General features: G+C 60.7%; 1 protein-coding gene across 1 annotated transcript in view; it reads left to right on the top strand.

Annotated features, from left to right (window-relative positions):
- SLC12A5 (solute carrier family 12 member 5) overlaps window positions 1-26,374 on the top strand; it is a 102,557-nt gene that overhangs the window by 33,994 nt on the left and 42,189 nt on the right. The window contains 5 exon segments of the mRNA XM_038369249.2: window positions 17,839-17,933; window positions 18,039-18,170; window positions 19,919-20,065; window positions 21,626-21,680; window positions 25,722-25,852. Of these exon segments, the coding sequence (XP_038225177.1) occupies window positions 17,839-17,933; window positions 18,039-18,170; window positions 19,919-20,065; window positions 21,626-21,680; window positions 25,722-25,852 (560 nt within the window).

Raw genomic sequence — 26,374 nt, 5'->3', positions numbered from 1 at the left:
TGAATAATGGCCTGTACCACCCCAGCCAGACTCCCAGCCTGCAGCCCGGGCTCCTGATCACCCGCATGGGGAAGCTGCTTTCCTGTCTGCCTTCCCCACTGCTGGCAGGATGATTGATGGTCACTGGCGCAAAGCAGTCAGAGCCCAGGGGCTTCTCCAGGCTGCTGCCAAGGGCTTGTCAGAGGCCAGTGTGAGTGTGCCGGATGGTCTCTGTGTGCAAATAGCATGCTGGTGCCAGCTGGGGGCAGCCCCGTGCACAGAGAACCCCCAGCGCATCCCTTCGCAGGGCCTGAGGCATGGACAGAATCCTGAGCCGGGGTGGCTCAAGCTGGCGAGAGCAGCCTAGGGCTGCTGGGGCTGTGAGCTCTGGCACCTCCGGCCCTGAGTAACAAATGGACAAGGGCTGGGGGAGGGCCCAGCAGGCCCTCCCATGGGACCCACATGGGGGCACCATGCTGTGCAAGGAGAGGCGAGAGACTCAGACTTCTCTGCAGCATGCGCCCCACCCCCAGAGTCCTGCTCCATTTACTAATCTCTCTGTCCCCTATCCCATGCAGCTCCCCTGCCTTGCGCTGTCATTGTCCCACAGCTGGCCCCAGGGAGCCACCCCCCCGGGGGCTCTGAGAGACTGAAGCCCCCGCCAGGCTCCACAGGGAGTCCAAGCTGTGGGGGGCGGGGCTGGCAGGGCCAGTGCGTGAAGACACCTTGACTGAAGCACTCAGGGGGGCATTACATTGGCACAGCCCTATGTGGGCCTCCTCTGGCCTGAGACAGCTCCCTCCCTACGCTGCCCCTTCACTCAGGTCTCTGTTTCCCATTTATCCGGTTTGCCAGTGAGCAAGAGGGGCTGGCTGGGGAATGGAGCAGCAGGCAAGTTTCTAGGGAGCCCCCCGAGACCCAGCCACATTCCTGGGACAAACAGGAGATGTCAGCAGGGCCCATCTTACCCAGCGAGGATGGGGAGAGCCAAACTAGCTATTCCTTGGGGACTCCTGCCTGGCCCAGACTAGCCCTAAGACACTGCCCTGGGCAGCATCTGTGACCCACCCAGCTCCCTCCCTCCAAGTCTGCACAAGGCTTCTTGCCTTGTGAGTGCCACAGCCTCTCCCCTCCGGGCCTGGCCCTGCACCCAGCAGGGAGCACGTGGGGAGGGCCCTGCACAGAGCTGGCCCTGAGCTCAGGCTGTGTCTGCATCTTTCCCGCACGCCAGGGCACTGTGCACATGCCAGGCTGCCCCTGGGCTGCGGCTCGACATGTAGGGCCCATGACTGTGAGTGTCTGGGGACAGGAGGATCCCCAGCATCACTCTCATGCAATGGCCAGAGGAGACGGTTTTTGCGCTGACCCACGGTGCTGCCTGGCATTTCCCTGGGCCAGAGATGTGTGGGGTGAATCATAGAATCATAGAATCATAGAATATCAGGGTTGGAAGGGACCCCAGAAGGTCATCTAGTCCAACCCCCTGCTCAAAGCAGGACCAAGTCCCAGTTAAATCATCCCAGCCAGGGCTTTGTCAAGCCTGACCTTAAAACCTCTAAGGAAGGAGATTCTACCACCTCCCTAGGTAACGCATTCCAGTGTTTCACCACCCTCTTAGTGAAAAAGTTTTTCCTAATATCCAATCTAAACCTCCCCCATTGCAACTTGAGACCATTACTCCTCGTTCTGTCATCTGCTACCATTGAGAACAGTCTAGAGCCATCCTCTTGAAACCCCCTTTCAGGTAGTTGAAAGCAGCTATCAAATCCCCCCTCATTCTTCTCTTCTGCAGACTAAACAATCCCAGCTCCCTCAGCCTCTCCTCATAAGTCATGTGCTCTAGACCCCTAATCATTTTCGTTGCCCTTCGTTGTACTCTTTCCAATTTATCCACATCCTTCCTGTAGTGTGGGGCCCAAAACTGGACACAGTACTCCAGATGAGGCCTCACCAGTGTCGAATAGAGGGGAACGATCACGTCCCTCGATCTGCTCGCTATGCCCCTACTTATACAACCCAAAATGCCATTGGCCTTCTTGGCAACAAGGGCACACTGCTGACTCATATCCAGCTTCTCGTCCACTGTCACCCCTAGGTCCTTTTCCGCAGAACTGCTGCCGAGCCATTCGGTCCCTAGTCTGTAGCGGTGCATTGGATTCTTCCATCCTAAGTGCAGGACCCTGCATTTATCCTTATTGAACCTCATTAGATTTCTTTTGGCCCAATCCTCCAATTTGTCTAGGTCCTTCTGTATCCTATCCCTCCCCTCCAGCGTATCTACCACTCCTCCCAGTTTAGTATCATCCGCAAATTTGCTGAGAGTGCAATCCACACCATCCTCCAGATCATTTATGAAGATATTGAACAAAACGGGCCCCAGGACCGACCCCTGGGGCACTCCACTTGACACCGGCTGCCAACTAGACATGGAGCCATTGATCACTACCCGTTGAGCCCGACAATCTAGCCAGCTTTCTACCCACCTTATAGTGCATTCATCCAGCCCATACTTCCTTAACTTGCTGACAAGAATGCTGTGGGAGACCGTGTCAAAAGCTTTGCTAAAGTCAAGAAACAATACATCCACTGCTTTCCCTTCATCCACAGAACCAGTAATCTCATCATAAAAGGCGATTAGATTAGTCAGGCATGACCTTCCCTTGGTGAATCCATGCTGACTGTTCCTGATCACTTTCCTCTCCTCTAAGTGCTTCAGGATTGATTCTTTGAGGACCTGCTCCATGATTTTTCCAGGGACTGAGGTTAGGCTGACCGGCCTGTAGTTCCCAGGATCCTCCTCTTCCCTTTTTTAAAGATGGGCACTACATTAGCCTTTTTCCAGTCATCCGGGACTTCCCCCGTTCGCCACGAGTTTTCAAAGATAATGGCCAAGGGCTCTGCAATCACAGCCGCCAATTCCTTCAGCACTCTCGGATGCAATTCGTCCGGCCCCATGGACTTGTGCACGTCCAGCTTTTCTAAATAGTCCCTAACCACCTCTATCTCTACAGAGGGCTGGTCATCTCTTCCCCATTTTGTGTTGCCCAGCACAGCAGTCTGGGAGCTGACCTTGTTAGTGAAAACAGAGGCAAAAAAAGCATGAGTACATTAGCTTTTTCCACATCCTCTGTCACTAGCTTGCCTCCCTCATTCAGTAAGGGGCCCACACTTCCTTGGCTTTCTTCTTGTTGCCAACATACCTGAAGAAACCCTTCTTGTTACTCTTGACATCTCTTGCTAGCTGCAGCTCCAGGTGCGATTTGGCCCTCCTGATATCTTTCCTACATGCCCGAGCAATATTTTTATACTCTTCCCTGGTCATATGTCCAAGCTTCCACTTCTTGTAAGCTTCTTTTTTATGTTTAAGATCCGCTAGGATTTCACCATTAAGCCAAGCTGGTCGCCTGCCATATTTACTATTCTTTCGACTCATCGGGATGGTTTGTCCCTGTAGCCTCAACAGGGATTCCTTGAAATACAGCCAGCTCTCCTGGACTCCCTTCCCTTTCATGTTAGTCCCCCAGGGGATCCTGGCCATCTGTTCCCTGAGGGAGTCAAAGTCTGCTTTCCTGAAGTCCAGGGTCCGTATCCTGCTGCTTACCGGGTGGAGGGGACGAGGCCTGCAGGATCTGCCTGGGTCTGGATTAGCCTGAGCCGTTCCTATGGGATGGGCAGGAGGGGCAGCCTTGAGCTCAGGGACACCCCACCTCCCCCCTGGTTAGCCCGGCTGCGCCGAGGCTTTGGGGCTGGCTTTTACCAGCCCACGGAGTTCAGTGCCCATCGCTGCCCACGGGACGTAGGGAGACGTCAGCCATGCAAGACCCAAAATGGGAATGCAGTGGGGAGGTACTGTATGAGGGAGATGTGGGGTAGTAGGTGTTGGTGTGTGTGGGGGTAGGATATGGGGCTAGGTGCTGGCCGGGGGGTATGATGTGGGACTAGGTGCTGGCAGGAGGGTATGTTGTGGGGCTAGGTGCTGGCGGGGGAGAAGGATGTGGGGCTAGGTGCTGGCGGGGGGTAGGATGCGGGGCTAGGTGCTGGCGGGGGAGTAGGATGTGGGGTTAGGTGGTGGCAGGGAGGTACAATGTAGACTAGGTGCTGGTGGGGGGGTAGGATGTGGGGCTAGGTGCTGGCGGGGGATAGGATGTGGCGCTAGGTACTGGCGGGGGGGTAGGATGTGGGGCTAGGTGCTGGCGGGGGGGTAGGATGTGGGGCGAGGTGCTGGCGGGGGGTAGGATGTGGGGCGAGGTGCTGGCGGGGGGTAGGATGTGGGGCTAGGTGCTGGCAGGGAGGTACAATGTAGACTAGGTGCTGGTGGGGGGGTAGGATGTGGGGCTAGGTGCTGGCGGGGGATAGGATGTGGCGCTAGGTACTGGCGGGGGGGTAGGATGTGGGGCTAGGTGCTGGCGGGGGGTAGGATGTGGGGCGAGGTGCTGGCGGGGGGGTAGGATGTGGGGCGAGGTGCTGGCGGGGGGTAGGATGTGGGGCTAGGTGCTGGCAGGGAGGTACAATGTAGACTAGGTGCTGGTGGGGGGGTAGGATGTGGGGCGAGGTGCTGGCCGGGGTAGGATGTGGCGCTAGGTACTGGCGGGGGGGGTAGGATGTGGGGCTAGGTGCTGGCGGGGGGGTAGGATGTGGGGCGAGGTGCTGGCGGGGGGTAGGATGTGGGGCGAGGTGCTGGCGGGGGGTAGGATGTGGGGCTAGGTGCTGGCAGAGGGGTAGGATGCGGGGCTAGGTGCTGGCGGGGGGTAGGATGTGGGACTAGATGCTGGCAGAGGGGTTAGATGTGGGGCTAGGTGCTGGGATGGGGTAGGCTGTGGGGTGAGATGCTGGCGGGGGGTAGGCTGTGGGGCGAGGTGCTGGCCGGGTAGGATGTGGGGAACGGTGCTGGCGGAGGGTAGGATGTGGGGCTAGGTGCTGGCGGGGGGTAGGCTGTGGGGCGAGGTGCTGGCCGGGGTAGGATGTGGGGTGAGGTGCTGGCAGGGGGGTAGGCCGTGGGGCTACGTGCTGGCAGGGGGGCAGGCTGTGGGGCAAGGTGCTGGCAGGGGGGTACGATGTGGGGCGAGGTGCTGCAGGGGGGTAGGCTGTGGGGCGAGGTGCTGGCGGGGGGTACGATGTGGGGCGAGGTGCTGGCAGGGGGGTAGGCTGTGGGGTGAGGTGCTGGCCGGGGGTAGGATGTGGGGCGAGGTGCTGGTGGGGGGTACGATGTGGGGCAAGGTGCTGGCGGGGGAGTAGGCTGTGGGGCGAGGTGTGGCGGGGGGTAGGATGTGGGGCGAGGTGCTGGCCGGGGTGGGATGTGGGGCAAGGTGCTGGCAGGGGGTAGGATGTGGGGCGAGGTGCTGACGGGGGGTACGATGTGGGGCGAGGTGCTGGCGGGGTACGATGTGGGGTGAGGTGCTGGCCGGGGTGGGATGTGGGGCGAGGTGCTGGCAGGGGGGTACGATGTGGGGCGAGGTGCTGGCAGGGGGTAGGATGTGGGGCGAGATGCTGGCGGGGGGTAAGATGTGGGGCGAGGTGCTGGCTGGGGTACGATGTGGGGCGAGGTGCTGGTGGGGGGGTATGATGTGGGGCTAGGTGCTGGCAGGAGGGTACGTTGTGGGGCTAGGTGCTGGCGGGGGAGTAGGATGTGGGGCTAGGTGCTGGCGGGGGGTTATGATGTGGGGCGAGGTGCTGGCGGGGGGAAGTCTGTGGGGTGAGGTGCTGGCGGGGGGGTACGATGTGGGGCGAGGTGCTGGCAGGGGGTAGGATGTGGGGCGAGGTGCTGGCGGGGGGAAGGCTGTGGGGTGAGGTGCTGGCGGGGGGTAGGCTGTGGGGTGAGGTGCTGGCAGGGGAGTAGGCTGTGGGGCGAGGTGCTGGCGGGGAGTAGGATGTGGGGCGAGGGGCTGGCGGGGGTGTAGGATGTGGGGCGAGGGGCTGGCGGGTGGGAAGGCTGTGGGGTGAGGGGCTGGCAGGGGGGAAGGCTGTGGGGCGAGGGGCTGGCAGGGGGGAAGGTTGTGGGGCAAGGTGCTGGCGGGGAGTAGGCTGTGGGGCGAGGGGCTGGCAGGGGGGAAGGCTGTGGGGCGAGGTGCTGGCGGGGGGGAAGGTTGTGGGGCGAGGTGCTGGCGGGTGGGTATGATGTGGGGCGAGGGGCTGGCGGGGGGGAAGGCTGTGGGGTGAGGGGCTGGCAGGGGGGAAGGCTGTGGGGCGAGGTGCTGGCGGGGGGAAGGTTGTGGGGCAAGGTGCTGGCAGGGGGCACGATGTGGGGCGAGGGGCTGGCGGGGGGAAGGCTGTGGGGTGAGGTGGAGGGGAGTAGGATGTGGGGCGAGGGGCTGGCAGGGGGGTAGGATGTGGGGCGAGGTGGCGGGGAGTAGGCTGTGGGGCGAGGGGCTGGCAGGGGGGAAGGTTGTGGGGCGAGGTGCTGGCAGGGGGGTACGATGTGGGGTGAGGGGCTGGCGGGGGGTAGGATGTGGGGCTAGGTGCTGGCAGAGGGGTATGATGTGGGGCGAGGTGCTGGCGGGGGGTAGGATGTGGGGCTAGATGCTGGCAGAGGGGTTAGATGTGGGGCTAGGTGCTGGGATGGGGTAGGCTGTGGGGTGAGATGCTGGCGGGGGGTAGGCTGTGGGGCGAGGTGCTGGCCGGGTAGGATGTGGGGAACGGTGCTGGCGGAGGGTAGGATGTGGGGCTAGGTGCTGGCGGGGGTAGGCTGTGGGGCGAGGTGCTGGCTGGGTAGGATGTGGGGTGAGGTGCTGGCAGGGGGGTAGGCCGTGGGGCTACGTGCTGGCAGGGGGGTAGTCTGTGGGTCAAGGTGCTGGCAGGGGGGTACGATGTGGGGCGAGGTGCTGGCGGGGGGTACGATGTGGGGCGAGGTGCTGGCAGGGGGGTAGGCTGTGGGGTGAGGTGCTGGCGGGGGTAGGATGTGGGGCGAGGTGCTGGTGGGGGGTACGATGTGGGGCAAGGTGCTGGCGGGGGAGTAGGCTGTGGGGCGAGGTGTGGCGGGGGGTAGGATGTGGGGCGAGGTGCTGGCCGGGGTGGGATGTGGGGTGAGGTGCTGGCCGGGGGTAGGATGTGGGGCAAGGTGCTGGCAGGGGGTAGGATGTGGGGCGAGGTGCTGACGGGGGGTACGATGTGGGGCGAGGTGCTGGCGGGGTACGATGTGGGGTGAGGTGCTGGCCGGGGTGGGATGTGGGGCGAGGTGCTGGCAGGGGGTAGGATGTGGGGCGAGATGCTGGCGGGGGGTACGATGTGGGGCGAGGTGCTGGCCGGGTACGATGTGGGGCGAGGTGCTGGCGGGGGGTATGATGTGGGGCTAGGTGCTGGCAGGAGGGTACGTTGTGGGGCTAGGTGCTGGCGGGGGAGTAGGATGTGGGGCTAGGTGCTGGCGGGGGGGTATGATGTGGGGCGAGGTGCTGGCGGGGGGGAAGTCTGTGGGGTGAGGTGCTGGCGGGGGGGTACGATGTGGGGCGAGGTGCTGGCAGGGGGGTAGGATGTGGGGCGAGGGGCTGGCGGGGGGAAGGCTGTGGGGCGAGGTGCTGGCGGGGGGTAGGCTGTGGGGCGAGGTGCTGGCGGGGAGTAGGATGTGGGGCGAGGGGCTGGCGGGGGGGTAGGATGTGGGGCGAGGTGCTGGCGGGGAGTAGGATGTGGGGCGAGGTGCTGGCAGGGGTGTACGATGTGGGGCGAGGTGCTGGCGGGTGGGAAGGCTGTGGGGCAAGGTGCTGGCAGGGGGCACGATGTGGGGCGAGGGGCTGGGGGGGGGAAGGCTGTGGGGTGAGGTGGAGGGGAGTAGGATGTGGGGCGAGGGGCTGGCAGGGGGGTAGGATGTGGGGCGAGGTGGCGGGGAGTAGGCTGTGGGGCGAGGGGCTGGCAGGGGGGAAGGTTGTGGGGCGAGGTGCTGGCAGGGGGGTACGATGTGGGGTGAGGGGCTGGCGGGGGGGTACGATGTGGGGCGAGGGGCTGGCGGGGGGGAAGGCTGTGGGGCGAGGTGGCGGGGAGTAGGCTGTGGGGCGAGGGGCTGGCGGGGGGGAAGGCTGTGGGGCGAGGTGGCGGGGAGTAGGCTGTGGGGCGAGGGGCTGGCGGGGGGGAAGGATGTGGGGCGAGGTGGCGGGGAGTAGGCTGTGGGGCGAGGGGCTGGCGGGGGGGTACGATGTGGGGCGAGGGGCTGGCGGGGGGGAAGGCTGTGGGGCGAGGTGCTGGCGGGGGGGTACGATGTGGGGCGAGGTGCTGGCAGGGGGGTAGGATGTGGGGCGAGGTGCTGGCGGGGGGAAGGCTGTGGGGCGAGGTGCTGGCGGGGGGTAGGCTGTGGGGCGAGGGGCTGGCGGGGGGGGTAGGATGTGGGGCGAGGTGCTGGCGGAGAGTAGGATGTGGGGCGAGGTGCTGGCAGGGGTGTACGATGTGGGGCGAGGTGCTGGCGGGTGGGAAGGCTGTGGGGCAAGGTGCTGGCAGGGGGCACGATGTGGGGCGAGGGGCTGGCGGAGGGAAGGCTGTGGGGTGAGGTGGAGGGGAGTAGGATGTGGGGCGAGGGGCTGGCAGGGGGGTAGGATGTGGGGCGAGGTGGCGGGGAGTAGGCTGTGGGGCGAGGGGCTGGCAGGGGGGAAGGTTGTGGGGCGAGGTGCTGGCAGGGGGGTACGATGTGGGGTGAGGGGCTGGCGGGGGGGTACGATGTGGGGTGAGGGGCTGGCGGGGGGGAAGGCTGTGGGGCGAGGTGGCGGGGAGTAGGCTGTGGGGCGAGGGGCTGGCAGGGGGGTTCAGTGACGCACCAGACAGCAGCTGGCTGGCCCCACAGGCTCTGTGTGGGAAGATTGGGGTGACTGGGGGTGGGGTGCAGGGAGCTCCTTGGTGGAGGCTGCGTGGCGAGGGGCAGGGCCCCCCGCGGGGTGTCTGTGGCCCCCGAGGCCCCTCGGCGCGAGGCGGAGCCGGGGGGCCCCGGGCCGGGCCAGCGCCGCCGTTGCCGGGGCGCCGGGTGCCCTGCTGACGCCCGCTCTGCGTGGCCATGGACACCAGCCGGTGCGGCTGCGGCCCGTCTGCGCGCGCGGCGCTGGGCGAAGGGGCTGCTCTGCCCCGCCGGAGCCCCCTGCTCCCTGGCCTCCCCTCGCCGCAGCCTGGGGCGAAGGTAACAGCAATGGGGCGGGGCGGTGGGCTGGGATCCTGCCGTGGCTGGCTGTGGGGCGCTGCAGGGCACCTGCAGACACTTGTGTTCCCCAGGCCCCGGGGCTGGAGGACTGCGCCCCGCCTGCGCCCCACTCCCTGCACAGAGAGGGGCTGCTGCGACCCGCCATCCCCCTGGCCGTGGGAACAGGGCAATGCAGCCTGGGGCTCTCGCCTGGCATCTGTGATCCCCCCAGGTAGGTTGTCTCCTTCTCCGAGGCTCTGGGGAGAGGTTCGCCATGTAATCGATACACAGCATCCATCTCCGCACCCCCCCCCGGCCCCGCTCCCCGGCTGGCGCTCGCTGAGCAAGGCAAGGAGTTCTTGGGTTCCAAGTCTGGCTCCGTATGGCCGGTGCAGCGCGGGGGTTCTGGCGAGGGGCGCTCACTGCTAACATGCCGGCCCTGCGGTGCCACCGGGGGCTGGCTGCCCTCTTCCTACCGGCTCACTGGGCTGAGGACTCCGAATGACTGGCCCTGTTGGCATCGCAGGGATCGAGTTGTGGGGCTTGCTCTCCCTTCCCAGACCTGGTACGTGTTACTCCCCCTGGGCTTGTGGGGATTCGCTGGACATTTTCACCCCCATTTCTGCTTGTTTGTTTGTTTGTGGCGTGATCGTGGGACTCCAGTCCCTGCACCATTCGCTAAGGGGAGAAAGCCGCAGCCGCTGCCCCGCCGCGAGGCTTCCTCCAGGGAAGAGGGGCCAGCGTCTCTAGCCATTTCTCCAGAGTGTGCAGCATAGTGCCTCGTGCAGGGGCTGGGTGCCGGTGCCAGCATTGTTCTCTGGATAGAGCCAGAGCCGCTGTGTGGGGTTTCCACCTCTGGTGGCTGGAAGCCCACAGAGGAGCTGATCTTGTTGCTGACCTTGCACACCTCATTCCCTGGCAGGTTGCATTCAGGAGATAGCGGGTAGGACTGTGGCCTGCCTCTGCCTGCTGGGGCTGCTCTGTGTGTCTTTCTCTTCCTTCCTTCACCCACGCTCCCCTCTTGCTCTGCCAGTGGTACCAGCCCTGGCCAATTTATTTCCTCCTACTCCTGCCCCTGGGCCTCCTCCCATGGCACCCCCCGGGATTGCCCTCCCCAAAGCTCCGCTCTGTCTCCTCAGTCACACCTCTCCCAAAGCCACAGTGCCTGTGAGGAGGGAATTTCTCTGACAGGGTAACAAGCCTTGTGCGGGGGGGGGCAGTAGATGTCGCATATCTCGACTTTAGTAAGGCTTTTGTTATCGTCTCACGACCTTCTCAGAAACAAACTAGGGAAATATAGCTCAGATGGCGCTACTGTAAGATAGGTGCACAACTGGTTGGAAAAACATATTCAGAGGGTAGTTATCAATTGTTCACAATCAGACTGGAAGGGCATATCGAGTGGTGTCCCACAGGGATCTGTCCTGGGTCCGGTTCTAGTCAGTATCTTTATAAGTGATTTGACTAATGGTGTAGAGAGCTCACTTATAAAGTTCGTGGGCGACACCAAGCTGGGAGGGGTCACAAGCGCGTTGGAGGGCAGGATTAGAATTCAGAATGATCTTGACAACCTGGAGAAATGGTCTGAAATAAATAGGATGAAATTCAATAAGGACAAAAGGAAATTACTCCATTTGGGAAGGAACAATCAATTGCACAAATACAGAATGGGAAAGGACTACCTCGGAAGGAGTACTGCAGAAAAGGATCTGGGGGTTATAGTGGATCACAAACTAAATATGAGTCAACAATGTAACACTGTTGCAAAAAAAGTGAACATCATTCTGAGCTGTATTAGCAGGAGTGTTGTAAGCAAGACACGAGGAGTAATTCTTCTGCTCTACTCAGCACTGATAAGGCCTCAGCTGGAGTATTGTGTCCAGTTCTGGGCACCACACTTCAGGAAAGATGTGGACAAATTGGAGAAAGTTCAGAGGAGAGTAACAAAAATGATTAAGGGTCTAGAAAACATGACCTATGAGAAAAGATTGAAAAACTGGGTTTGTTTAGTCTGGAGAAGAGACGACTGAGGGGGGGACATGATAACAGTCTTCAGGTACCTCGAAGATTGTTATAAAGAGGAGGGTGATAAATTGTTCTCCTTATTCACTGAGGTCAGGACAAGAAGCAATGGGCTTGTATTGCAGCAGTGGCGGTTTAGGTTGGACATTAGGAAAAACTTCCTAACTGTCAGGGTGGTTAAGCGCTGGAACAAATTGCCCAGGGCGTTTGTGGAATCGCCGTCACTGGAGGTGTTTAAGAGCAGGTTAGACAAACCTGTCAGGGATGGTCTAGAATAGATCAGTGTTTCTCAGCCTGGGGGAGGGGTCACAGGACAAGTTTAGGGGGGTCACCAGGGCTGGCATTAGGGAGTAGCAAGCAGGGCAATTGCCCAGGGCCCCCTCATCAGAGGGGGGCCTCTAGCCGTAGCCCGAGCCCTGGTGCCCCGGGCTGAAGCATGTAACTCTGGGCAGTTGCCCTGCTTGCCACCCCTAATGCGGCTCTGAGTATTATTCATCATTTACTGAATGATATTTAAGGAAGCGGGTCACAAAGGGGGTCACCAGTACAGAAAGGTTGAGAACCACTGGTCTAGATAATGCGTAGCCCTGCCTCGGTGCAGAGGACTGGGCTAGTGACCTCTCAGGTCCCTTCCAGCCCTGTGTTTCTACATGAAACGACCCTTCTGGCCCAGAAAGGCATCATGGCAGGATCTCCCTCTGCAGCCTCCAGTCTCCCCTCCCTCACCCTCCTCTCCAGGCCTCAAGGTTCTGACTCAGCTGAAGCCCCTTGGGGCTCAGCCATGGGAATCTAACAGATTGCCCCTGGGCCCCTGCCTAGGACAGCTGCAGTGCACAGTGCCGGGCAGCATTGTCCGTGGGCAGATTCCTGTTTGCCTCTTTCTTGTCCCGGTCAGCAGCACTCACAGGGTGGAGGGTGAGGGCAGGCTGCGCACCCTGTCCTGGTGTCTGTCCTGCATCGGTCTGAGCTGTTTGCTGCTCCTTAGCAGCATCACTGACGCTCGAAGGAGGAAATTGGCAACCTTGTTTTCAGAGATTCACTCATTAGTAATGGGGTGGGTGATTCCAGTGTGGCTGCTTGGGCTGTTTCTGAATGGAGATGTAGCTAAATACAGAGCATCTTGAGCCTGTGTGAGTGTGATGGGCACATACACTTTGCTCAGCCAAGGGTCCTAGTCGATATGCAGTTTATCGCATTTTTGTACGTCCCCTCAGAGCTCTGGATAGTACACTTTTAGGAAAGTTGAGATGGGTGGGTGTTCATGCATGGGTGTGCTTGTGTCCATGTGCATACCCGCATGTGGCTATTATATAATATGCATTCTATACAATATTTGTAAATGAAAAGTGAACTACAACCAAGCAATCTGGCTGCACTCTGACAGATTCCTTCGTACGAAAGGATAGTGCATAAAAAGCTATACAGACCACCTGTGTTCTTCACACTAGTGTATGGTGCTGAGTGAAACAATCACTACAACCTAGGATTTGTGTGTGTGAGGTGAGGAGTAACCAGAGGTTAGACTAACACGTATGTGGTGTAACCCTGCTGAATAGGTGGTTCAGCTGGGATTACGGTAGGCAGGTAAGATTGCTGGTGTCTGATGCTTTGACTTTGTTTCTCTGTCACTCCGGGACAGGTACCTGGGCTCTCAAGTCAGGCACTGAAGTGGCAGTGGGCTTATTTGCAGGCTCACAGTTCCCTTTGACAGGTGTGACAAGCTGGGGTGGGCAGGGTGCAGGCCTGGGGCTCCAGAGACCTGGGTTCAGTCCCTGACTCTGCTGCAGGCTCCCTGAGTGGCCTTAAGCATGCCACCTTGGCCCAGAACCTCCAAGCGATTTAAGTGCCTAGCACCCATTGAGATGCTTGTGCCCAAACTCCTCTCTGTAAAATGGGGGTGATGCTGTCCCCCAAGGTTGTATGCAAATCTGCAGTTTGTGTGGGGCTTGGTACCGCAGGGCTGGGCTGTAGGTTGCCTGTGCTCAGAGTCCTTAAGCTGCTGGCTGGGTTAGGAGCTGAGGCCAGATCCTCAGCCACTGTCACTTTACACCTGGTGAAGATCTGTACCAGGCTTTGCATTGCTGTGGCTTATGAAGATTTAACCGCTCCTGCAGTAACTGGGCAAACAGCCTCCTGCACCAATGCTGTGGACAGCAGGTAGTTTGCCCTGCCAACCAGTTCGGCCTTGGGGTGCCATGCCTGGGGAAGACGGACTGCAGACGATGAATCACTGCCTCAGGCAGGCACGGCAGCTGAGCCAGGTATGAGAGGTTGGCTGCATTGTTTGCCGAGGCTGCAGTTCTCTGGTGGTTGTGATTGACACACGTGGTGCGCGGCCTGTTTCCTGCTGTTGCAGGGCAGCAAGGGGTCTTGGGCTCGCTTTGCCTGTCTCCCTCTCGCTGACCAGGCACCCTTGGCTTTGGGAACGTGATGTGTAGTTTGGAATTGCTTGCTTCTGTCCATTGCGAATAATATCACCAACAGGCTGTACCTCCTCTGGGGAGGGCGAGGACAGGGTGTCCCGGCCCCACAGAGTTGGTGTATGGCCCCAGCCTCAGAACGGTCTCTAGGACGAACCCCCTCTGATGTGCCCTAGGCCTCTCATTCTTCCTCCACGGTAGGCCCTGCGGCTTCACTGCTTCCTTACACACAACCTCCGGGCTTGCAGCCCCCGGGAGCTCCGTCAGCAAGTCCCTGAGGGAGACGCGTACAGACGTCCCTCGCCCAGCACTGGCAGTGACACTCACACAGCGCTGTCCCACAGTCGGGTTTATTCGCTAGCTGGCACATGGCCCAGGCAGGCCTTAGGGTAGCACAGAGAACTGAAGGGTAAAGCACAGTCCAGTCTGGTTAGCCCAGCGCCCAGCCAAGCTGTAGGGACCCCTTGGTTCAAGCTCCGTCTGTCTCCTCCTTGGTCAGACCCAGGTGAGAGCCCCGACTTGTCCAGCAGCCAGCTCTCCTCCCCCACCTCTGCCATCCTCTGCTCTGGAGCTGGGAACCATTGTTCAGCTCCCTAGGAGAGGTGGGGAAGGCCACAGCCCTCTGGGCCTTGGTTGCTAGGTGTCAATGTCCCGGCGACTGGATTCGCCATGGTCTTCTCAGCCGCTCCGCTGATATCGAGACCTCGGTCCAGACTAGGGACACCCACATACCTCAGCCTGTCCTGAGAGCAAACAGTTCTTTTGCATCACTGGGTAACAGTGCAGCACATAGGGGAAACGGAGGCATAGGCTTCATAACAATATTACAAAATACTCCCACGTGGTCACCCAGGGCCCCTTGCAGGCTGTGGCACGCAGCAGACTCAGGGCATTGCAGTCCCATGACACCAGTAAGCGAGGCCGCTTGTGTTGTGACAGCGTGTTCTCTGCCCCTCTGCACTCTGGACAGCTGAGCCCAACATGGCCCAGCTACATACGGGCTGGGACTCAGCCCAGGGCATAGACGGGCGTCCTGGCCCCTGCGCAGCATCCTGGGGGTCGGTGGGCTTCTCTCCCACACAGCAGAGAGCATTGCTGGGACTTGCCGAGCGTTGGGGCCCTGGTCTGGGTAATGGCAGCAGCACGTTCCCTCTGTCAGGGCGCTTGGTGTGTTTGGACCAAAGCTCTGCAGAACAGGAGCTTCCTCTCCTCCTCCTCTCACTCCCTGGGGGCTGCCCAGCTCTTGGCCATGGCATGGGGCTGGCAGGGATATGGAGGCTGTTTAGGCCTTGCTGGGCCTGTTTGTTAGCACTGGTGGTTCTCTTGTGGCAGGAGCTGACAGAGCCCTGTGTGGTTGGGCAGCATTGGTTTCATTAAATTGCAACCTGTGGTTTCATGGCCCAGGCAGACCCTTCCCTTGGCTGAGAGCACATGGGCCCACCCCAGGCCCTGCCACTGCCAGGGGAGCTATGCTCGGCCTCCGATTGGCTCTGCAGCCGCTGAGCGAGATTCTCCTGGGGCGCGAGGAACCCCACAGGGGACAGGCTGCACTTGGCATGTTCCTTGGCAGGGGTATGTGCTAAAACCTACCGGATGCAGCCAAAGCACCGAAGCCAGGTGGCTACTGTTCCTCCCCCAGGGAGCAAGGAGTTCCCTCTGGAGAGACCTGGGAATCGCAGAGCGGTCTGAAAACTCTGCCCCTTGCCCAGTGTCACGGAGCGTGTGGGAGTCCAGGCCTGCACCCCTCTTCCTGGGATTCACTGTGACTCTCAGCCAGCCAGTAAAACGGAAGGTTTATTGGACAATAGGAACACAGTCTACAACAGAGCTTGGGGGTACAACCAGCACCCCTCAGTCAAGTCCTTCTGGGGGGCAGGGAGCTTAGACCCCGGCCCTGGGGTTCCCTGCGTTCCACACCCAGCACCAAACTGAAACCAAAACCCCTCCAGCAGGCTCTCTCCTTCAGCCTTTGTCCAGTTTCCGGGCAAAGGTGTCACCTGGGTCCAACCCTCTCCCAGCTCAGGTGACAGGCTCAGGTCTCCTCACTCAAGTGGAGTCACCCCCGGCTCTCCCATCCCCCATGCAGACAGTCCCAGCAGAACTAGACGCCATTCCCCGGTCAGTCCACCCCGCTCCCTGCTGCCTCACACCCAGTTCCTCGGCTCTGTGAGGCCCTGACCTGAACCCAGCCATCGAGAGCAGTGCTGTGCCGGGCTGTCGGTGGGTTTCCAGTGCCACTGGCCACGCTGTCCCTGTCCATAGACTCGCTCTGCCTGTCCTGTGGGGTGCTTTGTGCACAGTTGGTGTCGGGGTTCCCCCTGAGCAGTCCATGTCTCCCTGCCCCTGAGAGACCCCCAGGAGCTCCAGCCTTCCCCTGAAGCGGGCGCAGACAGCTCTGTCCCAAGCGGGCTGTGTAGTCGAGTGAGTTGTTCTCATTGGATTCCAGCTGCCAGTGTCCCCGGGGTCTGCGTGGATCTCGGCCAATTCCCAGGGCCTGCTTTGGTAGGCTCCCGCGCGGGCGCTCAGGGTGAGGCTGGCTTGGAGGAACTCACTGGGGCAGCTGCTTTGTGGTTGGGCTCGCAGCAGTTCTTGGGGCTACTCAGTCCCACCCCACTTTGCTGCTCCCTGGTTGTGCCTGTGCTCCTCAAAACACACTACTCCCCTTGCACTTGCCCCAGCTGCGGCACTCCCACCCTAAGTTCTTTCTGCGGCTCCGCACTTCTCATTACTGCTATGTCTGGCTCTTGGTCCTTCAGAGTGAGGTCGTCCGTGCTGCAGACAGTCAGGCCTCTCCCAGAGAGCCTGTGAGCATCACACTGCTCTAGCTGAACCTGGCACTCCCAACAGGTCTCCTCGCTACACTGCTCAGCCCATTCCCACACGGCCCCCAAACGATCCTTCTCAGCCTCCAGACTTGCTGCTCTCCCCCGACAGAGCTACAGACGGAGGCCGTTCAGCAATTCTTTAGTTCTGCGTTGCCTTCAGGGGCAGCCAGCCTGGGCCCAATCCCAGAGGCAGCTCTGGCTCCCAGGAGAGGGCCCCCGCACATGGGCAGAATAGGCCGTGGCTGGGTCTGGCCTGGGGGAGCGCCGGGCCGGGACCTGTTGCCATCATGGGTGCACACGATTCACTTCAGCTGATGTTAGTGCTGTTTGGCTGCAGTCCCATGACCTCGATGCTTGGGTGGGTGCCGTGCCTGGATGGGGATGTGGAGCAGAGTGCAGAGGCTGGTGCATGCACTGACCCTCTGTGGGGCCTGGATACTTGGGCTGTCGGGGGAGCGCCCTGAGAGGGCTGCTCTGGCAACCTCTCGTCTGCTCAGGCTGCAGGGCTGCTGGCTCTCCAGTGATGCCGAGTGACCCTGGTGCACGTGGGGGGACACGGTGGGGCCTGGGCCAAGGCTGTGCATAGTTAGCCCACTCTCTTGGCAGACCAGTCCTGCTCCGTCTGACTGCCCCCTGCCCCAGTTGCCAGGCCGGGCTGCCCCACTGCCCTCTTACTCACCTACCTGTGCACTGGAGCCAGGATTTTGCCTCTTTTCTCAGCACTCACTGCCAACAAAGCAAACCGGCAGAGATGCCTTAAGTACATTAGGGACTGTACACCGGGGTCTGGAAATCCCCTTGCACAGGGGCTGGGAATCCCGTGCTGGTGCCGGGGCACGGATCCCCTTGCATGGGGGCTGGAGGCATGACTCCCTCTGCTGAGGCTCAGGGCACAGAGCCTGCTGCTCTGAGTCTAATACCCACCAGGCCTCCCTCCCGGGGGGCTGCCCAGTGACTTTAAGCAGTGGTGCTGGGGGGCTCAGGCTCCTGCAGGAGCAGGGAGGGGTGCAGCTTGGGAGTGCTGGCCATCAATCCCAGTAGTGTCTAGGCAGGGGACTCTGGTGGAGAAGGCCAGGCCGCCCAGGGACATGGGCTGCTTTCCCTGGCTCTGTTCCCTGCAGTCGAGGCATGGCTGGGTGTCAGGAGTGGTCACTCTCCCCCCAGTCCCAGCAGTGCCCGTGCACCCCTACCTGGGCACTGATGGCCTGGGTTGGCGGGGTCTGAGCCAGCCCTGGATGGTGCATTCGGAAGAGATTCGGCCTCTCACTCACATGCTCCCGAGAATCCCAGCTGTCCTTGGCATCAGGACTGTGGGTCTCCTGGCAGGTGGGGCCATGCTCTCAGCTTCTCACCATGCTCCCAGGGGATGGCTGGAGTGACTGGAGCTCTGTGCAGCCGATGCTGGGTGGGAGCAGTTCCAGCAGGGTTGGTGAGCTGGCACGGTGGGGGCTGCTGGCTGGGGGAGGGGGTGGCTGGCCCAAGCCCTGATCTCTCTGTGTCTCTGCAGGTGATGGCAACCCCAAGGAGAGCAGCCCCTTCATCAACAGCACAGACCTGGAGAAGGGCAAGGAATATGACGGGAAGAACATGGCCCTCTTCGAGGTAGGGCACCGAGCGAGGGGCCGCGGGGAGGGGGGGCAGCGTGGAGAGAGGGCGTGGCCGGCTCAGGACAGGTACCTCGCCCTCACCTGTCACTGCCCCTAACAGGAAGAGATGGACACCAGCCCCATGGTCTCGTCCCTGCTGAGTGGCCTCGTGAACTACACCAACCTGCCGCAGGGCAGCCGAGAGCATGAGGAGGCAGAGAACAACGATGGGGCCAAAAAGAAACCTGTGCAGGTGGGAGGTTCAGCACCGGGCTCTAGCTGGCTGGCATGGGGGGGGTTTGGGTTCTCTGGGGCTGCTGGTGGGGAGGCTGCAGGTGGGGGGGCACTGGGGTTGGGTTCTCTGGGGCTGCTCTCAGGGGCCATTGGGTCATGGGTTCTCTCTCAAGGGGCTTGCCCCTTCACGACGGTGCCAAGCCATGGCACAGTCACATAGACATGGCCAAGGGAGCGGGCAAGCGAGTGGGATTAGCCCTCTCCCTGCAGGACTCAAAGGCTTTGCGCTGAGTCCTGGGCAGGCAGTGAGGCTTCCCGCCAAGGGGCCAGGGGCCCAGCAGCTCCCGCTTGCCCGGCTCTGGAGGCTTCTGGTTTCCTGAGTGAGGTTCTCTGCGGCTGTGGGAGTTCAGGAATTCCCACGCTCCCACTTCCTGCTCCCTGGGGCTCGCAGGGCAGGGTCCAGGCCTGTCCTACTGCCTCAGCTGGAGTGGGACCCACTCCCAGCTCCCAGTGCTTGCTGCAGTCGCAGGTGGGTAGGACGTGGCTCATGCTGCTGCTGCCAAGATCACCAGGGCGCTGCCATGGGCCCAGGTGCACCTGACCCTTCTGAGGTGCCTGATGTCTGCATCGCTTCCTCCAGAGATTCCCAAGCACCAGGCTTTCCGAAGTGGTCACGGGCTGCCCCGGGCTGTCACTGGGGCACAGCCATCCCAGGCAGCTGCCATGGCCCCCTGCTTCCCTGCCAGTGGCTTGGACCACTGGTGTCTGTGGCCCCGGGTGGGCTGTGATTGAGCCAGGTACATTGCGATCCATGGAGCTCTCTGACGTAGCCAGGCCCTAAGTGGGCAGCCCAGAGCCACCAGCACTGTGGGCAGCAAAGCGTCACAGCCGGGAGCAAGTTCCCAGTGTACTGCACCTAGGGTGACCAGATATCCCGATTTTATAGGGAAAGCCCGATTTTGGGGTCTTTTTCTTATATAGGCTCCTATTACCCCCCACCCCCGTCCCGATTTTTCACCCTTGCTGTCTGGTGACCCTTCCTGCGTCAACCTGTCCCTGCGATTTCCTGCCGGCTCCCTTTGTGAGCGGCCGCACAGTGAGGGGCAATGTGCGCTGCAGCTGGCACCGTTCCAACAGGGAAATGAACGGCTCTGATCCCCTGAGACTGAACCCCCTTTGGCAGGTTTGGGGGTGTCTCAGGAGCCCTATGCAGAGGAACGGGGCGGAGTCAGCCTTGCTGCTGTTGGAACAAAAGACCCTGCAGTTGTGCAGAGAGAGAACAACAGCAAGTAGGGTGGCAGAGGCCTGTCTCCAGCAGGGTGGCTGTAGCTGATTCTCTGCAGCGACTGTGTTTGCATCCTTTCACTCGCTCTCCCTGTTGTATTCCATGCACGTCCCGTGCCGGGAGGCAGGCGCTGCCCTGGCCGCTGCAGAGGACGGAAGAGCCTGCTGTCTCGGACGCGGTTTGCTGCCTTGGAGCTCCCCTCGCCAGCTCTGCATGCTGCTCCTTTGCTCTGCCCAGCCGAGGTCTGAGCCCTCCCCTCTGAACGGTTCTCCGCAGCTGCCATGGCGAGGCATGGAGCAAATGAGCCCCTCCATTTCTTTTGGTCATGACTCCCCAGCCCCAGTTGTCTCTGCACCGTGTTTCCAGGGACTTGACCCTCCCAGGGAAATATATTTCCAAGAGGCCCTGTCGTCTTGGGGAGGGGATGCGGGGGGGTGATGCTGCCTCCCTCATGGCTAATCATGCCATGCTTTTCTCTGTAGGCTCCACGGATGGGCACTTTCATGGGCGTTTACCTGCCCTGCCTGCAAAACATCTTCGGGGTGATCCTCTTCCTGCGCCTCACCTGGGTGGTGGGAATTGCGGGTATCATGGAGTCGTTCTGCATGGTCATCCTTTGCTGCTCCTGCGTGAGTGATGGTGTTACCCCGCCCTGCCGTGCAGCCGTCACCCCAGGGCTGTAAGCCCTGCCGTGCAGCACGGAGTGTCCCGTCCAGCTGGGGTTAGACAAGACGGGCAGAGCCCAGCACTGAATGGACAGGCCTAGCTCATTCTTCTCTCCCTCCCTGCCAAGGGTTGGAGTTCCTTGGGAGTGGCAGGGCCCGCTCGGACCTGCAGGGAGGAATAATTCACCTCCCCTGGTTGCATGAACATGGCTCAGCCTAGGAGTCAGGAAGAAGCCCCACTCTAGTGCTGGGGGGAGGGAGACTGCAGCGAAAGAGAGGACTGGAGACAGCCAGCCACCTGTTACTAGGGAACGAGATGGGAACACTGAATGCTGACACAGCTGATAAACCCAAAGCCATCATCACCTTGTTGGGAAACTAGCCTTTACAAGCCAGAAGCTAGTCCCAATTCTATCAATCCTGGAGACAGGCAGGAGTATGCTGCCTGGGGGCCCCACTGAGGGGAGCAGCTACTTCTTGGGGACTTTATTTCCTGGGATCAAAATCTGATATTCCAGCACCCCCTTCTTGTGGGCCGTCTCCCGCCCTGTGCAATGCATTGAGACAACTCTTTTGTGTGCAGTTCAGGCAGTTTTACAGCTGGATGGAAATGGGGCCCCGCCTCCAAGATGGTGCCCCCACCGCATGCAGCAGGGCTGCCAGAGGCCAGGAAAGCCTCATGTTAAAACCCTTTTTCCTGGTGCAGGCCAGGCTGCAGGGCAACCTGCCCTCCCATCAGCCCTCTGCTACCAATAGCCACGGCAGCCATGCTGGAGCAAGAAGAAGGTCACATGCTGAGGGCACGTCTACACTTTGAACGCTGCATTGGTGGAGCTGTGCCGCAGTAGTGTTTAAAGAGCCGATGGGAGAGAGCAGTCCCAGCGGCACAGTTAATCCACGTCCCTGAGAGGCTGTAGCTATGTCGGTGGACCTGGCGCTGTCCACACCGGGGTCTAGGTCGGTGTAACTGCGTCACTAGGGCTGTGGATTTTTCACACCCCAAGCAACATCGTTACACCAATGTAGGTCTGACATGCAGACCAGACCTTAGTGAGGAGAGCAGTCCCGGGCAGCCCTCCAATGCACTGCAATCTGAAAGCCTCTCTTCTAAAGGGTCCCAGCTCCCTCCTGGGGGGATCACTTCTGAAGCTTTAGCTCACCCAGGAGCAAACTGGGCAGGAGCTGGCATGCTGGGACTTACAGCCCAGGGGTGGAGCGCCTGGGGAATAACCCCGGGGCTGAATTCAACTTCCAGCTCGGAAAACTCAACCACGGGTTTAATGTCAATCCCTTTTCTCGTCCCTTGCCCCACAACAAAGTGACATACTGGTGTCATTCATACAGGCAAACACCTCCCGATTCCTGGCCCCTCTCACTTGTGACACTCCCCCAGGTCAGTAATTACTGCTCCCCTCCCAGGTGTTGCATTATTCCTGGCCCCCAGCCTGGTGCCCCCGACCACTGGGGCACAGGAGACAGCATGGCTCCAGGGTGCCTCTAACACTATGGTTTTTCTTTCTGCAGACGATGCTGACGGCCATTTCCATGAGTGCTATCGCTACGAACGGCGTTGTGCCAGGTAGGGCAAGGGCTTCCCCTCTCCCCACTGCACATCATTGCCCTGACTGCATCATCAGGTCCTGACTGTCTTCAGCAGCCTGGTCCCCCAGCCTCCTCCCCCAGTCACAGGGACACTAGCTCCCAGCCACTCACTCCTCAGCTACGACCCTGCACAGGCAGAGTTGCCAGAGACCCTCAATCTCTGGTGGGAGAGACCAAAGGCCCATGTGCGTCACCTGCTGGCTTTTGGAAGGAATGTGCTGAATTCTGGGCTTGTCTGACCCTGTGACAGAGGGTCCCCAGCCAATGGCTAGCCTACCTATGGGGCTAGTTACTCCCAGCCAGTGGCTAGCCCACCTATGGACATTTTAATCTACTACTGCCTCTGCGCCAAAGTGCGCTGACATTTAGCTCAAGTGGCAGTTTTAGCTCCTAAAAGACCAGATTCTGCTTCTGCAGAGAGCCAAGCAGTAGTATTGCTTGTCATGGACTCACAGATTGTGCCCACTCTTGGCCCCATGCGGTCCGTGGGGGGTGCCCCTTTCAGTGAGACGGCCCTTCTCCTGGGGGTCCACTCTCTCTCAGGGTTAAGCCCCTCCACCTCCTCGAGCCACACCTCTCTGAGCCTTAGCACACCTGTTTCTCGCTATGGGTCCCCTCAGGGAGTCCACTCACTCTGGATCCCCGGGGCCCCCACTCCCCAAAGGGGATGATGCCACCCTGTTCTCTAGACCAGAATGACTCTCTGTCAGTGTCAAACAGGAGGGTTTATTGAGCATTGAACCCAGTACAGGAAACTCTCAGGGCCTCAGGCCTGGCCTCCCTCAGCACAGCACATCCAAGTCTCCCCTGCATCCAGCTGGGCTCTGCCTGCTCCCTCCCTCCAGCCCAGAGCCCCCCTGCTTCCCTGCTGGGCAGCTGAGACCCCCAGTTCCAAGTCCCGCCTCTGTCCATTGTCTTCTCTCCAGGTAAACAGGGTCGTAAACAGGATCCTCTAGCTGGAACCGGTTGGTTGGGTCCCCGGGGGTCCTTGCAGCCCATTGTTTCCCCACTGGCAATAACTGGCTGTGACTCCTGAGTTGGGCCTCCGGGTCACCAGGCCATTGGCTGGGGTCCCACGTTCCCTGCCAGTCCTCTGGAACAACAAACTCCCTCTCCCATCACCTTGTTAAACCGGTAACCCCCAGGGAAACTGAGTCCCACTCCCTCTGCATGCAAACCATAGGAAAACCAAGGGGAAAAAAAACCCATAGGAAACAAGGAAACCAGGAATCTCCCCCACTTCGTCACACTGCTACACTGGGCTGTGATGTCTCTAACTACTAGCCAACACGCTGCTCCCAGAGCCTGGAAGCCGGAGACCCAGCATTCTAGTGTCAGCTCCCACATAGCTGTGTAACCCGGTGACACAGTGTGAGTTGTGTCTCCCCGATGGGCTGCTTTGCGTACAGAGTTACAGCATTCCCATCTAGAGCCGGGCTGTGCTGCAAATCGGAAGGGTGAGCCTACAAATGTGCTGTCAACTGGTGGGATGAGAGGCGTGTGGGTGGGATGTATGGCATGGAATGGGAGGGCCAGGGAATCGTTCTGGGAATGATTTTATGCTGCAGCACATTGTATTGAGGGGTGAATTTGGATGTTGCTTATTGTTTGCGGTGTTTTTAGTGCTGCACTTGAATTAATGGGAGCTGTCCATTTAAGAAGAGGTTGGGGAGCATTAGAGGGTTTGTAAGCAGATGGAGGCAGTGGGGGAGCAAAGCAGGGAGACCCCGGCTGGGTGAGCCCCCAAAGGGCAGAACTGGATTTAATAACTGATCTTCCCAAATCCAAACTTTGCCCTGTGTCCCGTTAGTGCGCCAGAGAGTGGCTGGCTCAGGGAGTCACTGTCACTCTTCAGTGCCTTCCCAGGCAGAGCTCCAGAATGAATCCAGCCTAGCTCAGCAGGGGTTAACAGCTGGTCCCCTCATGCGGCTGTTTAGTGGCCCTGTGTGCGACGAGTGTGCTGGGTCTCAGGACCAGCTCCCACATCACAAGCTTGCCTGCCCGCTCGGAACTAATGGGCAGAGGCAGCAGGGAGGCACAAAACCAGCTGGACCATAGGCAGCCCTCCAACACAGCGAGCCTCCAGCAGGGCACAGCCAGTGTGGGGGAAGCCAGCCCTCCGCTGCCCCAGAGATTAAACTCAGCGTGTCACTCCAGGGCTGCATGTACCCCCAGTTCTCCTGAAGCTGGAGTTTATGGTTACACAAAATAGCTCATGAAATGTCCCCTGGGGAGCTGCATGGCCCTGGGCAGCCACATTCACACTGGCTTGGCATAGATGTAAATGACCCACCATGGGCAGGATGAGTGAGGAGACCCACAGGCCCAAGCCAGACTTGGGTCTCCTCAATCAGTGAGGAGAAAAGACTAATGAGCTGAATCTGCCACATGGTAACTGCCTGCAAAGACTGTTGGGGAGATTGTGGAGACCTCAGGGAGGGCAACTGGGAGTAGGGGCATTGGGCTTTATGGGGAGCAATGGGCTGAGACCCCAGGAAGGGTGGCTGGGGGTCAGGCCATGGGGATGTAGGGGAGCAATGGGCTGAGACCCCAGGGAGGGTGGCTGGGGGTCAGGCCATGGGGATGTAGGGGAGCAATGGGCTGAGACCCCAGGGAGGGTGGCTGGGGGTCAGGCCATGGGGATGTAGGGGAGCAATGGGCTGAGACCCCAGGGAGGGTGGCTGGGGGTCAGGCCATGGGGATGTAGGGGAGCAATGGGCTGAAACCCCAGGGAGGGTGGCTAGGGGTCAGGCCATGGGGATGTAGGGGAGCAATGGGCTGAGACCCCAGGGAGGGTGGCTGGGGGTCAGGCCATGGGGATGTAGGGGAGCAATGGGCTGAGACCCCAGGGAGGGTAGCTTGGGGTCAGGCCATGGGGATGTAGGGGAGCAATGGGCTGAGACCCCAGGGAGGATGGCTGGGGGTCAGGCCATGGGGATGTAGGGGAGCAATGGGCTGAGACCCCAGGGAGGGTGGCTGGGGTCAGGCCATGGGGATGTAGGGGAGCAATGGGCTGAGACCCCAGGGAGGGTGGCTGGGGGTCAGGCCATGGGGATGTAGGGGAGCAATGGGCTGAGACCCCAGGGAGGGTGGCTGGGGGTCAGGCCATGGGGATGTAGGGGAGCAATGGGCTGAGACCCCAGGGAGGGTGGCTGGGGGTCAGGCCATGGGGATGTAGGGGAGCAATGGGCCGAGACTGGCACAAGGTCTTCCTGGGTTGCTCTCTGCTCCCCAGCCACACAGCGCGCTGAGTGGGGCAGGGCAAAGCAGCTTGTTAAGAACGTTGCTGTTCAGTGAATTAGCTCTGGATGATGCTGGGGTTGGGGTTGGGGTTACCCTGTGTCCCAGGACCACATTCGGTGCATAGCTGCACCTGCCTGGAGCTGCTAGAGCCGCTGGGTCTGTCCCCACCGGGCCAGGCTGGGTGGCCTGGCTCTGGCTGAGCGCTGACAGCTCTGTGTCCAGCGGTGTCATTCCTGGATTTCTCACCCGCTGCAGCAGGCCCTTCAGCCACGGCTCCCCAGGGACCCAGAGGCTGCCTCAGCTGGCAGAGCACATGTCCGCGGCCCAGCCGCTGCCCCCGCAGCTGCTGGATTGCAGGCGATCTGCTGCCTGTCAGCTCCGCATAGGTGGGACAGCCCAGCCTGGCAGTGCCCCCACTCAGCCCAGAGACCACTCAATGTGAGCCAAGGCGTGAGGGTCTGGCAGGGTCTCCAGGGGACCCCTTCCCTCCCGCTGCTGGGAGGGAGACAGCCCTACCCCCCCGCCCCCAGCTCAAGCCCTGTGCTCGCCCTGCCCCCTCGCCTGCTTCTGCCTGGCAAGAGTGGCCTCTGCTGGACCCATAGTGGCTTCCCCTGGCATGAGAAAGGAGAGCTGGAGCTGGGACATGGCCCTGGTGCCCCCGAGCCGCCTGGCAGACACACACCGGCAGGGTGCAAAGGGATCTGTTCCTGAGAAAGGAGGCGTGTGCTGGGCTCCTGCAGCAGGACCCAACCCCCTTTGCTCTTCTCTTTGCCAGCGGGTGGCTCCTACTACATGATCTCGCGCTCTCTGGGGCCCGAGTTCGGCGGGGCCGTGGGGCTGTGCTTCTACCTGGGCACCACCTTCGCGGGAGCCATGTACATCCTGGGCACCATCGAGATCCTTCTGGTGAGCGTGGCTGGGGCCTCTCTGAGCGGGCACTGGGGGAGGCTCTTCCCGCAGGTCCCTTGGGGCCGTAACCCAGCAGCCTTCTGGCTCGGCACTCCAGCCACGCGCTCTAGGCACACCTGCTCTCAGCAGTGGGGGCAGGATGGCGCTTCTGTCCCCCCCAGCACTTGGCCTGGATGGGGCCCCATTGGGCAGAGCCCCGGAGGAGCAGAGGAGAGGCTGGGGGAACAGGCATGGTGGAAAGACTGGGGGACAGGGTTAATGGCTAGGAAGGTGAAAGGCAGATGGGGTGAGAGCTCCCCAAATCCCCAGAGCTGATATGTGTGGGGATGTGGGCAGCACGGCTTGTCTCACAGACCTGCACACACTGGGGACGGGGACGGGGATGGGGACGGGGACGGGGACGGGGGACAGGACCACAAAACACAACATAATTTTTTTAAATCTTGTGATTTTGGGTTTTGTGAGGTTTGTGGTGCTGAGCCTGGCACAATGGGGCCCCGATCCTGGCCGGTCCTTGGG

Source organism: Dermochelys coriacea, chromosome 13, assembly GCF_009764565.3.
Source record: "Dermochelys coriacea isolate rDerCor1 chromosome 13, rDerCor1.pri.v4, whole genome shotgun sequence".
In the NCBI taxonomy this organism is placed as follows: Eukaryota; Metazoa; Chordata; order Testudines; family Dermochelyidae; genus Dermochelys; species Dermochelys coriacea.
This window is presented reverse-complemented; position numbering and strand designations above follow the sequence as displayed.